The following is a 13,371-nucleotide window of genomic DNA, read 5'->3' as shown; positions in this document are numbered from 1 at the left end:
TGTAGATAACTATTAGGTCCATTTGGTATATAGTGTCAATTAAATCTACTGTTTCCTTGTTGTTTTTCTGTCTGGTTGATCTGTCTGTTACTGAAATTGGGGTATCAAAGTCCCCCACTACTATTGTATTTGAGTCTATGTCTCCCTTTAAATCCCTTAACATTTCTCTTAAATAGCCAGGTCCCCTGTAATTAGGTGCATATATGTTTGTAATAATTACATCTTCCTGTTGAACTGATCCCTTCATCATTACCTAGTGCCCCTTTTTGTCTCTTTTAACAGTTTTTGTGTTAAAATCTATTTTGTCTGATATTAGGAGGGCCACACCTGCTCATTTTGGTTTCTGTTGGCTTGGAATATCTTTTTCCATCCTTTCACTTTCATTGCCCGAATCTTTATTGGTGAGATGTATTTCTTGAATACAGCAAATAGATGGGTTTTGTTTGTTAATCCATTCAGCCAGTCTGTGGAGAGTTGAGGCCATTTATATTCAAGGTGACTATTGATAAGTAATGATTTTGATCTGCATTTTCCAAAAATATTCCTATTTTTGTACATTGAATTTCCTTTGAACTTTTACTGAGAGATTTTCTTCATTTATTTTCTTTCATAGTGATGACCAGTGATTCTGTGTGTAGCACAGCACATTCTTTAGCATGTTTTATAGGGCTGGATGGGTGGTGAAAATTCTTTCAATTTCTGTTTGTTATTGAAAGGTCTTTATTTTACCTTCATTCATATTTGAGAGCTTTGCTGGATATATTATTCTGTGTTGACAGCTTTTTTATTTTCTTAAATCTTGGAATATATATTTCCATTCTCTTCTAACCTGTAGGGTTTCTTATGAGAAGTCTGACATGAGTCTAATTGGAGATCCTCTGAAGGTAATCTGATATTTCTTTCATGCAGATTTTAGAATTTTTTATTTATGTTTTAATGTGCTGAGTTTGATTACAATGTGTCATGGTGAAGATCTTTCCTGGTCATGTTTACTAGGAGTTCTATGTGCTTCCTGTACTTGTATGTCCCTTTTTTTTCTCCAAATTAGGGAAGTTTTTTTTATTATTTCACTAAAAAGGCTTTCTAATCCTCTCTCCACACCTTCAGGATCTCCTAGAACTCATATATTGGGTGTTTGATAGCATCCTTTAGGTTCTCAACAGTGTTTTTTAGTTTTCTAATTTCCTCTTCTTGTTTTTAGTTTGACTTTTTAATTTCCTGGGCTTTATCTTCTTAGTCCATTATTCTTATGTCTGCTTCACGGATTCTGTTGTTAAACCAATTGGCTGCATTTATTTATTCTATTGAATCCTTCATTTTTTGATTTCTCTTTAAGATCTCAATTTCATGGGAGAAATTTTCTTTCATATCCTGTATGGATTTCAGTAGTTTGTGCATTTGCTTCTATTATTTCTATGTAATCTTATGATCAATTTTTTGAATTTCATTTCTTGCATTTCTTCAATTTCATCATCTTTACAACCTAGTGTTTTTGTGTTGTATTCTTTTGGGGATGTCATGTTGTCTTCCTTATTCTGGTTTCTTGATTTGGTGCATTTGTTGTTCAACCTTTATGGAGATACTTGTTGGCTTCTTTTTTTTCCTCTGTGGAGTCTTTTATCTTTGTACTATGTCTTTGTAGATAAGCAGAGTGAATATTTAGGAGCTTGTAGTGGGTGTGGCCAGGAAGCCTTGTTTAGTTCTCCAGGGTGAAGGACATTTCTAAGGTGACACATACAGGTTTGGTGTGGTAAATCTCCTCTTTTTTTTTTTTTTTAACCAAAGGTAAGTTTATTTTGCTCAGCTGAGCACCTCTCCACAAATGAAACCAGTACCAGAGCACTAGTCCCAATGCATATAGTATTTGTCTGCTCTGCCACAAAGACCACACAACAGATCTTTGCAGTCCTCAGTGTAAGCTCAGATTCTCCTGCAATGTCCCTCACCAAGTAACCAAGAAGCCCTCAGCATGTAGAGTCTCCACTATGACTGGCCAAAGTCCCAGTCACACCATGAGTCCTCCAACACAGCCTCAGCTTTTTTTTCAAAGTCCTATCACACAAGCCTCCCACAGTCTCAAGCTTCAAGCCCCCTGTTATTTCTCCTCATCAGAGTAAAGAGTCTCCACTTGGTGGTTGCTGGGTGCAGACACGAGCTGACACAGCTGTTACATATGTCCAAAATGGTGCCCACTCTATCGGCTTGTTACAGGATGCCATTGTAAAGTGGTCATGAAAGTTTGTCAGGTACCCTTTCCCCCATGGGTCTCCAAGCTGGGTTTCCCCTAGGCTTTTTCTGTAGCTTTAGCTCCAGTGGCTTGGGCTACTGCAGTCTGGTCTCACCTCACTTTCTGACATTGGTGCATAGGTTCTTGAATGCTGGAGTGCTGAGTTGTGGGATCCACGCCCTCCACTAGATCCAGCATGTCCCCCTCATTTTGGTAGAGTTTCCTCTGCCATTTTCTCCCTAACTCTTCCCCGAGACTTCACTCTCTCCACTTTTTAAAAATTATCTTCTCCTGGACTAGAGTGGTAAGCTCCCTCCCTACTCTGCCATCTGGGAACTCCCTCTGTTAGTACTTTTAATACAGATAAATAAAATATGGCTAGAGATAGTTTGTACCTTTGGATCCTGTGGGTCAAAAGAGGAAGAAGTGTTTATTACAGCCAGTCATTGGTTAAGCTGACTCAGAAACTGGTTAAATTTAATCATTCATTCTGTTTGTCTTATATATTTTTCATATAGGTAAGTAGATATACTTTTAAACTCTACCATAAATAGATATATGTCATTTTAACTTTCGAAATAGTTTTATTTTTGAAAGTACTATGGAAATATATATTCATTAAATGAAAGCTAAAAAAATAATAAATCAGTATATGAAGCTTTAAGATCATAGATTTTTTTTAACTTTTATTTAATAAATATAAATTTCCAAAGTACAGCTTATGGATTACAATGGCCCCCCCCATAACTTCCCTCCCACCTGCAACCCTCCCCTTTCCCTCTCCCTCCCCCCTTCCATTCACATCAAGATTCATTTTCAATTCTTTTTATATACAGAAGATCAGTTTAGCATACATTAAGTAAAGATTTCAACAGTTTGCACCCACATAGAAGCACAAAATGAAAAATACTGTTTGAGTACTAGTTATAGCATTAAATCACAATGTATAGCACACTAAGGACAGAGATCCTACAAGTTGTTCATCAACAGTTAGGGCAAGGGCTGATCAAGTCACCATTTCTCATAGTGCTCATTTCACTCTAACAGGTTTCCTTTTTGGTGCTCAATTAGTTGACACCGATCAGGGAGAACATATGGTATTTGTCCCTTTGGGACTGGTTTATTTCACTCAGCATAATGCTTTCCAAATTCATTAAATAAAAGTTAAAAAAATAATAATAAATCAGTATATGAAGCTTTAAGATCATAGATTTTTAATGATATTATTAGAAATTCTTTTTCCTTTCAGAAATGTCCCACTTTACACAATAACTTGTATGGTCACCTTACTTCATTTCCTTGCATTCTGCCCTTGTAAAACAGTTTACAATCTGTTCAATATACTGAGATGTTTCTTTAAGCCTTTCTCATGCAAATCCTCTATAAGGCATGGTCCATTTCCACACTGTACTTACTTCCTCCCCTTAAAGTTTAGCCTCCACTTTATTCTGTAAGTCAGGGTCTCCTATGCCTTCATCTATCTGGCTATTAAATGAGACAAGGTTAAAATGAAATTGTTTTGAAGAGCAGTCCTTACAGCTACCTGCCAGTGGAAAATTAATCCATAATTTAATAGAACACTAAAGTGGTTAGGAGATGGATCCAACTCTCAGACATGGGTACACTTATCTCAGCTGTCTTTCTTCAAAGAGGATGCGGTGTATTATTCTTGGAGGAAAGCCGAATATTATGTCTAATGATTTGTGATCATGTTAAATTACAGGAATTATCTGGTTGGTGAGCACATGTTTAACTTTAGCTATCATAGGGAGCTGGTGTCCAGAGAAACGTATGCTAGGGGCTAGGTAGGATGGGGGTGGATAAATGTACATCTTTTTCCATCATTACATTTGTTCTAAGATGTTTCCTGGTTGCAATTTAATGTATCAGATACACTAATCCTTATATTCAAAAAGATGTCATTTCTCCTTCCTCAACATCCCATTAACTTAGTCAAAACTATTGTAACATTATAAGTCAAATATTGTGTCCAATTCCAGCAATATTGCACTTACAGACAAACACAGTCTTTCATCAAGGGCAATATACAAAATTTCCTATTTCAAACAACTTTATTCACATTAGACTTTGATATATGCAATTACAGGGAAGTAAAGAGCATAATGGGAGCCCTTAACAGGAAATCTTAGTGTGAATTTGGGGTTTGAGCAGGACATCAATGAAGAAGTCTTCCTGGAAGAAGTATCATCTTGGTTAAGTCCTGAAACCAAAAATCAGTAATCAAAAAAAGTGAGAATCTGAGACTGTGGACATAAGGATAAAGAGGAGGGACAAAAACTGCAGAGCATGAAAGAGCACATCATTCAAGAATTGGAAGCACATTGTGACTAGAATATGAAGATGGAATGGGAACGCTGTGGCTGCAGAATGAACCCAACACTGCATAATGAAGAACTGAGAGATAATTTGAAGGAGTTTGAACTTCAGTTTTGAGAACAAAGAAGAGTTATTGAAGGACTTTTTAAAAGTTTTTATTTATTTATTTTTTGACAGGTGGAGTTAGACAGTGAGAGAGAGACAGAGAGAGAGTTATAGACAGTGAAAGAGACAGAGAAAAGTCTTCCTTCCATTGGTTCACTCCCCTAATGGCCGCCACAGCCAGCACTACACTGATCTGAAGCCAGGAGCTTCCTCCCAGTCTCCCATGCGGGTGCAGGGCCCATGGACTTGGGCCATCCTCCCCTGCCCTCCTGGGCCACAGCAGAGAGCTAGACTGGAAGAGGAGCAACTGGGACTAGTACTCGGTGCCCCAACCGAGACTAGAACCCGGAGTGCCAGCGCTGCAGGCAGAGGATTAGCCAAATGAGCAACGACACCTGCCCTGACTTATTGAAGGACTTTTAAAACTGTCTGACAAAATCAGATTTGTATTTCAAACTTTCCTCTCTTTTTCTTCTTCCCTAACCTATAGTATACTTTATATGCTATGGAATACATCAAGATAAGTTACATTTTTTTCATCTGATTATATTGTAGGTAAGTTTAAAAATAGCTAAGTAATCTCTACCCAAAAATATATAAATCACGAATAATAGATTGGGTAAACAGCACCCAAAACACCATTCATGTGGTCTTCTGATAACTTTGTTCTGAAAGTACTGCTGAATTATTCCTTTTATGGTGATATCATAGATGACCTTCATTTGTTTTTAAGAGCTGTCATTGAGTAGAGCAAATAAAGGTGTTACTCTGCATCATGTTGCTAAGTTCTATCACTTGGCTGCAAGTGACAGAAATCAAACTCAACTCAGTTACAAAAAGGAACTTACTGGTCCATCTATTTGAGGGGCTGGAGTGACTGCAGGCAGAGATATGATCCGTTTATCTTCTTGTTGCTCTATTTTATTGAATGCTATTATCTACAAGGAAGGAGAGACAAATGTTGGATTCTGCTGCCAGAGGTTCTCCAGAAACAGAATCTGAAAGTTCTTTGTTAGGAAGTTTTCCTGAGAAAACCAGGTTAAGGAGCGGAGATTGGGCCCACAGAAGAGTCAGAAGCTGAGCAAAAGTGTAAAGGCAAGAAATCAAGCCAAGTCATATTGAGGGGAAATTTGGCTCAGTCTCCCAGGAAGACTTGAAATGGAAGATAATCCCCCACTGCATTGTCTCAATAATCATATTATCAGTAACTAAATTAAGAGGTTCTCTTATTGAAACATAAATTCTACGGATTTTCCAGATGTCTATGAAATCCTGACATTGCATTTTGTTTCCTCTAACTATATTTTTTTTCCTGGCTTGTGAAATGGCCGTAAGGGCAATGCAATTTTAAGAGGCAGTATGTTGTAGTTTTTGCTTAATGTACTTGAGAGCCATGGAATACTGAAGGAATCGTAGAGGATTACCTTATGTATTTTCTTTATTAGGCATTCTTTTTATTGACCTATGATAATTTGGAATTTCTAGCACACACACCCCTGAAATAATGAGATAAGCATACTAGCACTTTGCCTACCTACAGTACCTACTACAGAAATTTCTTGGAAGGAAAAAAAATTCCATGTCACTCTACAGGGAATGGGAAAATCACAGCCTGTTCAATGGATTTGGAATCTTAGAATGAATGTCATGAAAGTAAAATTGGATTCAGGAGCTATAGTCTCCCCTTAGTGCATTTTTCCTCTTTTTCAGTAACAGGGCACTTTCTTCATTCTTCTCTGTTGTCTATTAGGAGTTACGTATGTCTGGAGTACTTGGACATCCCTTTCTTTCTCCAAGGTTTCTGTTATTATTTCACTAAATAGGCCTTCTCAGCCATTCTCTTTTTCTACACTTTCAGGAACTCCTAAGACTTGTATGTTGGATAGTTTGATAACATCCCATAAATCTTGAACACTGTTTTTAATTTTTCTAATTTCTTCTTCTTCTCCCTTTTTTTGGTCTGAGATATTTCCAAAGGTTTGCCTTCTAGATTGGATATTCTTTCTTTTGCCTCTTAATTTCTAATATTTTGGTTTGATTTCTCTTAAATCTCTATCCATGGGATAATTTTTCTTTCATGTCATGTATGGATTTCTTTAACTCATGTCTGTTTCTCATTGCTTCTTAGTAATCCTATGATTAATCTTTTGAATTCATTTTCAGGCATTCCATCTATCTCTTCATCTTCACATTTTAATATTGAAGTGTTGTTTTGTTCCTTTGGGGGAGTCATGTTGTCTTCCTTGTTCTTGTTTCTTATATTTCTGCATTTATTTTTAGGCATTTTTGAAGTTACATGTTGGTCTTCTCCTCTGATGCATTTTTACCTTTGAACTATACCTCTGTGGCTTAGTGGAGTGTCTTCTCTTTCAGTGAATACCCAGATGTGTGTATTTGGTGTTGCCAGGGAGCTCTGGTCACTGCCCCAGGGTGGAGAGAGTATCCAGGGTAACACTCAAGTTGGGCATGGTATATCTCCTCTTGTTAGCAGGAATTAGGGTATGATTACCTCTGTTGGCATAATCAAACACTCACCTCTCTTCCAAGATGATCATGGCCAGCATTAACCCACAATGGTTGAGCACTTACCAGTGCTTCCATCAGAACTGCACAAAGGATCCATGTAAACACAAATCCCGCTACAATAATCCACTCCAGGCAATCAGGGAGCCTTTGGTGTCACACACAATGATTTTCCAGAGACCCAGCTACACTCTGTGCTCTATCATGCAGTCACAGAGTTCAACAGTCCCAGCACACAAGGCTCGCACAGTCACAGGATGCTGAGGATCAGCTCTGCCCTGCTAGCCTGTTAATAGAGATGCAGAAATGTTGCCAGAGCCAGTTGCCTGTGGATGCTCCACCTTGATGGTTTGAGCCTAGAGCCTGTGATTTATTGAGAGGTTGGGGGCAGCTCACAGTTCTACATGGTTGCCCAACCATCTGTCAATCCTACCAGCCACACTCAAAGTCAATGAGGAACATGGTTTTCCCTCTGGTAAAATCCCTGTATCACAAGTGTGCACAAGAGCTCATACAGCCACTACTGACTTCAGAGCAGCTTCTCACTACTCATTGGTGGGTGCATGCACCCAAGCTGCTGCATCTGCTACTTGTGTCAAGATGGTAACCTCTCCCAGCTAGTTGCTGGGTGCCACTGAGGGGGGCAGAGAAAGAGAAAAATGCCCCTTTTTTCACTCTTTAGAGCGTACACTGTCCCCCTTAGGGCTCCAGGCTGGATTCACGCCAGGCTCTCCCTCTGATTATATTGTCAGTGGCATGGGCTGCTACAGTTTGCTCTGACCTTACTCTCCAAAAAGCTGGCACTTCCCCCCGGATCTTGGCTACAGGAATTGTGTGTTGTGTTCTTGCACGTTGCTGTGGGTCTGCACCTTCCATTCTGATCCACAGTTTTCTTCTTCCTTTTGTAAAAGTCCACTGTAGATTTATCTCCAACTCTCCCCTGGGAATGCCCTTCCTCCACTTTTTTTTGCTGCTGTTTATCCCTAGCCCAAAATAGTACACCCTTTCTCTATTCTCCCATCTTGAGGATCTCCTTAAACTTTCAATAGTGGAGCAATTTCTAGAGAAAACATGATTCATAGTGTTGTCCTATGTGGGAACAATGAAGGTCATTGAGTCAATTAACAAAACAAAAAATTATTTAAGCCATTTTCTAGAACACTGAAGCTACCCGGATATATACCAAGCTTGAGATGCATCGAGACAGTGTTTTGGTAACTTACCCTGGATCACCTCATTTGTAGGGACTAGAACTATTTTTTATTATTACTTTCACCAAATTTTCTAACTTATGTTCTAAGATACCTATGAAAAACAGAAAACAGTAAGTTGGAAGTCTACTTTCCCTCTCTTCCAGGGAAAATTTGATTATATTCTCCATGTGTACCCTTTGCTCTCTGGATCTGTTCTGAGCCCCCTCTCTGCCTTTTTCAGTACCCCACAAGGCTGGTCTCTATGAATGGGTCTCCCAGATTATTATGCCCTCTGGCTTCCAGTGGGGTTTGTCATTGGCAAACTTGTGGGGGTCAGAAGAGAGAATTGGCATAATTATGCACATACCCTCAACTCCAGCCTTGATTACTCTGGTACTGACGGTGACTAGGCATCTCTGTGGATGAAGCTACTCTGTAGCAGAGTCTTCATAGCACCAATTCTTTCTGGCCTTTGATGCTGTAAACAAATTCTTTTAAGCTGTCATAATTAAGCCCTTGTAAATGTCTAACATGCTTTGTGCCATTCACTTTATCTTCTCCTAAGTTGTTATTATAGTTTGGTATTTCTTTGGAAGTCCCTTAGGTCTCCATTCTTTTTGTTATGTGGTAAAATAAACAGTAAACCTTGATTTATTTACCCACTCTTGGCAATATTTTTTGTTACTTTTTCTTACTTGCATGATTTAGACTTCAGCTACAACTAAAAGAAAACATTATAAAGAGTGGTTAACACATTGGTGGTTATTTTTACTGAATGATAAGAGGGGAATGGATATGGGCAGGTGTTGATATTGTTTCAGTGCCTCAAAATTGTCAAAGCTTTGACTGCAACCTCTGTAATTCATTGACTTTTCCCTCATGGTTACAAGAGGGACACTAGAGCTCCAGGTTTGTCATCTGTATTTGAAACATGAAACGGAGAGAGGAATATGCCAAAATCCACATTTATTATCAATGTGTTTTCAAAAAAAAAAAAAAACACAACTGGTTTCCCAGAAGAACTCTTTTCCAAATGCAACTTTTATGCTTTATTTTCCAGGACTGGCTTGCAGAGTCACTTCCAGATGCAAAGAAGGTGAAAAAACAATAAAATTCAACTTTTCCTACAAAAGATGTGGGCAAGAGGGAACAAGGTCGGAGATAGATCTTAATTAGGCATCGATGTCTTTTATATCTCTTTCCACATAATACTAGCAAAGCATTTATAAGAATGCATTCTGAAGTCAGAGTGCTACATTCTAATAGTTAGCCCACCACATCCTGTGTGCGTGTGACTTTGGAATATTACTTAATCTGTCAATACTTCAGTTCCCTCCCCTGTAATAGCAATGATAAAAGTATCTCTTTCAGAGGGTTATTGTCATAATCTAATGAGCTGGAATGTGTGCAGATTTAGAATAACACAGAGTATGTGACAAGCACAATATATTTTACCCGATTTTATTATTCTTACCAACCCCTCCAAATAGGGGGAAGTAGCAAATGGAAAAAGTAGGGGCTAATAATAAGTAGCAAGGTTAAAATGTACCCAAATAGTAAGGTTTAAAACATTTTATCCTCCTCTCTTCTATTTCTTTTCATCTCTGTCCATATCTTTCCCAGGCTTATACCATCACCCAGGTTTCTACCCTCCTCTTGCTAAGCAGAATTTACTGCAATAATGCTTTATTTCCAAGCTCAGTGCACGCAAATGCACCACACCATACAGTCAATCAGTCCACCCATATTTTTTAAATGTTTATAGTGCATTAGGGGCTGGGGAAATACTGTGGGTAAAACAATCCTGTCATGATACTGCTTACCGTCCAGTTGGAATGATGCTATTGAAATTACCAGAAAGTCAATGAATTGGTATTTGATCTAGAGAAAATGATGAATTTAAGCATTCTGTAAAAGCACCCTATTCTCAGGAGCCAGAGAAAGTTTCCTGAAGAGCAGGCATTTATGCTAAGAATGCAGGGTTCCATAGAAATTAATTATCAAAGAGGTGAGATTGGGGTTGGTTCAGAAGAATAGAGTTTCAGAGGAACAGGAGATGTAAAGACCTAGAGGGAGGGAGCAGGAATTGGATCTAATGATGTAGATGCTCATGTGCCATAGTGGAGTGCCTGGGTTGCATGTTCATCACTGGTTTCCAATTCCAGCTACCCATCAATGCAGACCATGGGAGGTGATAGTGATGGCACAAGTGATTGGATCCTTGCCACACACCTGGAGCACCTGGATTGTAGTCTCAGCTCCAAGTTTTGGCTCCATTGATAGTTGTGGGCATTTGGGAAGTGAACCAGCAGATGGGAGTTTTCTCTCTCCCCCCATCTCAAATTTTTTCTAAAATATTCAAAGACAAGACCTGGAAGAAGTATGAGCATGATGTGATTGAGTGGTTGTCGGCTTATCTCTCCCTTTTGTACTCTATCAAAGTGTATCTGTCCAGTGTGCCTCACTCACTCTGCACTGCTGCTGCTTGACAGCAAGTTATTTGGTGAACAACTGTCCAGTGACATGCAAGCTTCGGAATTCTCCTTTCCCAGTTTCCCTGAAGCTTTGCTGAGATAACCCACTCTAAAGGGTTAAAGATTTCTAAGTCTAGACACGTTCTGCTTCCAGTGCTATCTGTATTTGAATAAGAGGCTTTCTAGGTACACTAATGCCTGCTCCATAAAAAGAGTGACTTCCATAAATGGAAAATGCTTTACTGTAGGGAGTTAGGATGAGACAAGATTATTCATGCCCAATAAAAACCACATTGTCTAAAGTTAAAGTCATGGTTATTTCAAGTACATTGGCACCAATAATGATATGGAAAACCTTCTTAGTAGGAGCATAATCATTCATTGTTCATTTATGCAATTAAACATTTATAGTAATTCTTAAAAGAATAAAAAATTTGAAATACTGCTTAGAAAATGGAAAGGAAATGTGTTTTAATATTTCATACTTGGTCACATTGAATACAAAAAAAGGTTTTTTTCCTCATTGCTGAGCTATGCCTTTACCTTCAGTCAGATCCTCCAGTCAAAGCTCCAGTCAAGGGCTGTATTGGCCCTTACTGTCTGCCCCAGAACCCCCAAGTGCTTGGCAAATTCAAGGAGTGTTGCTGTTTGCTGGGAATATTATTTCCTTTAGAGGGAGACAGACAAGTTTTAAATCTTGTAATGTCACATTTGACCATAAACAGGTAGAGGATCCAAAAGCCACATTTTTGAGGATCAACGGGCTAAAGGGAACCTTGAGTGCTGCAAGCAATCAATTTGAGTTCTGCAAGATGGGCTCATTAAATTAACATGAAATGCAGGAGCCTTTGTCAATAGCACACATGTGTGATCTTAAGCTGGATTAATGAAAGATTCATTGATGTTCCATCTCATATTGACTTTGCAAGCTTGAATCTCCTGTAAGTGACTTTTATAGATTACAGGTGAGGTTTTATTGTTATTCTAGCTCTTTTCCAGGCTATTAGCTCTTTTTTTTTTTTTTTTTTTTTTACAGGCAGAATTAGATAGTGAGAGAGAGAGAGAGACAGAGAGAAAGGTCTTCCTTTTTCCGTTGGTTCACCCCCCTAAGTGGCCGCCAGGGCCGGTGCATTGCAGCTGGCGCACTGCGCTGATCCGAAGCCAGGAACCAGGTGCTTCCTCCTGGTCTCCCATGTGGGTGCAGGGCCCAAGCACCTGGGCCATCCTCCACTGCACTCTCAGGCCACAGCAGAAAGCTGGACTGGAAGAGGAGCAACTGGGACAGAATCCGGCGCCCCAACTGGGACTAGAACTAGGAGTGCCGGCACCACAGGCGGAGGATTAGCCAAGTGAACTACAGTGCCAGCCCAGGCTATTAGCTCTTAAAAATTCATATAGTTATAGTCAATTGTTTCTTCTTTCCCATAGTTTTCTGCCTTTCTTATAGTTTATGTATTTATATGTTTATAGATACTTTGATTTATCCCAATGTAACTGACATAGCTCAGTAAATTGGATAAACTGGATGCTAGACAATGACCATTTTTGGTTGTTCAGGGCCTATCAAAAAACTTAGTGTTATTATTTGATAAATTTAAATATTACCTTCAGATTAAGTTTTAAAAATTGTTTATTTCTTGGGGTATCTGCAGTCCAGAATTTCTCCAATGGAGACTGCGGTGGTCAGCGTGGCTCAAGAGTTTGTGAACAGCAAAACCCAGCCTGGGAAGGTGGTGGTGTTCATCAAGCCCACCTGCTCCTATTGCAGGAGGACCCAACAGATCCTCTGTCAACTGCCCTTCAAACAAGGGTTTCTGGAATTTGTCAATATCAATGCCGCCAGAGACACGAGAAAGATTCAAGATTACCTGGAGCAGCTCACCGGAGCCAGGACAGTGCCTAGGATCTTCATCAGTAAACATTGTATCGGTGGATGCAGCGAGCTGATAGCCATGCACGAGAATGGGGAACTGTGGATGCGGCTGAAGGGGATCCGTGCCCTGCAGCTATGACAGAGCAGTCCCCCAACTGATGCACCCCCTTGAGAGCCGGGTGGCATCGCACAGGAAGACAGCCCTTTCTGGTGGGTGGGATTTGGGCGAAAAATTCTTCTTCGGGCTAGATATTATAAAATGGGCCAAATTTCCCCTAAGTCTGGGGTCCAGAAGGTTGACGGACCGTGTTGGTTTCCTTCTGGGTTGACTCTTAAAGCACCAGAGGTCCATAACAAGTTCTGGTTTAGAATTCACTGACCCAAAACTGTTCTTCCTTTATACATGGGTTTCTTCTCCTTTTCTCTGTGTGTTAGCATGGCTCCACCTCTAAGTCAGTGTTTGCCCAGCATTTTTATCCAGCACTTCCCCTGTCCACTCTCATAAAATTATAAGTGATTTTCTGCTACTACACCACATGCCGAAATTATTTATGGAGTTTGTATTATGAAATCCAGTGGGTATTTGGAAGGTGTTTTTCTCCAACCACATGCATCTCCCCACCTTTCCCCCTTCCACCT

General features: G+C 39.5%; 1 protein-coding gene across 24 annotated transcripts in view; it reads left to right on the top strand.

Annotated features, from left to right (window-relative positions):
- LOC100347668 (glutaredoxin-1-like) overlaps positions 1–13,118 on the top strand; it is an 87,806-nt gene extending 74,688 nt beyond the window's left edge. For 8 of the 24 annotated variants that reach the window (XM_017346173.3, XM_051857594.2, XM_051857593.2 and 5 more), the window contains 2 exons: positions 9,446–9,539; positions 12,512–13,118. In XM_017346173.3, the coding sequence (XP_017201662.2) occupies positions 9,519–9,539; positions 12,512–12,871 (381 nt within the window). In that variant the 5' untranslated portion in view covers positions 9,446–9,518 and the 3' untranslated portion in view covers positions 12,872–13,118. Of the gene's footprint in view, positions 1–9,445; positions 9,540–11,584; positions 11,825–12,511 lie in introns of all 24 variants that reach the window. The other 16 variants (XM_017346175.3, XM_051857602.2, XM_070078269.1 and 13 more) reach the window with 4 other exon arrangements.
- Positions 13,119–13,371: the final 253 nt, after the last annotated feature.

Source organism: Oryctolagus cuniculus, chromosome 7 (genome assembly GCF_964237555.1).
Source record: "Oryctolagus cuniculus chromosome 7, mOryCun1.1, whole genome shotgun sequence".
Classification (NCBI taxonomy): domain Eukaryota; kingdom Metazoa; phylum Chordata; class Mammalia; order Lagomorpha; family Leporidae; genus Oryctolagus; species Oryctolagus cuniculus.
Note: the sequence above shows the minus strand (reverse complement) of the source record. Positions and strands in the feature narration are given on the sequence as shown.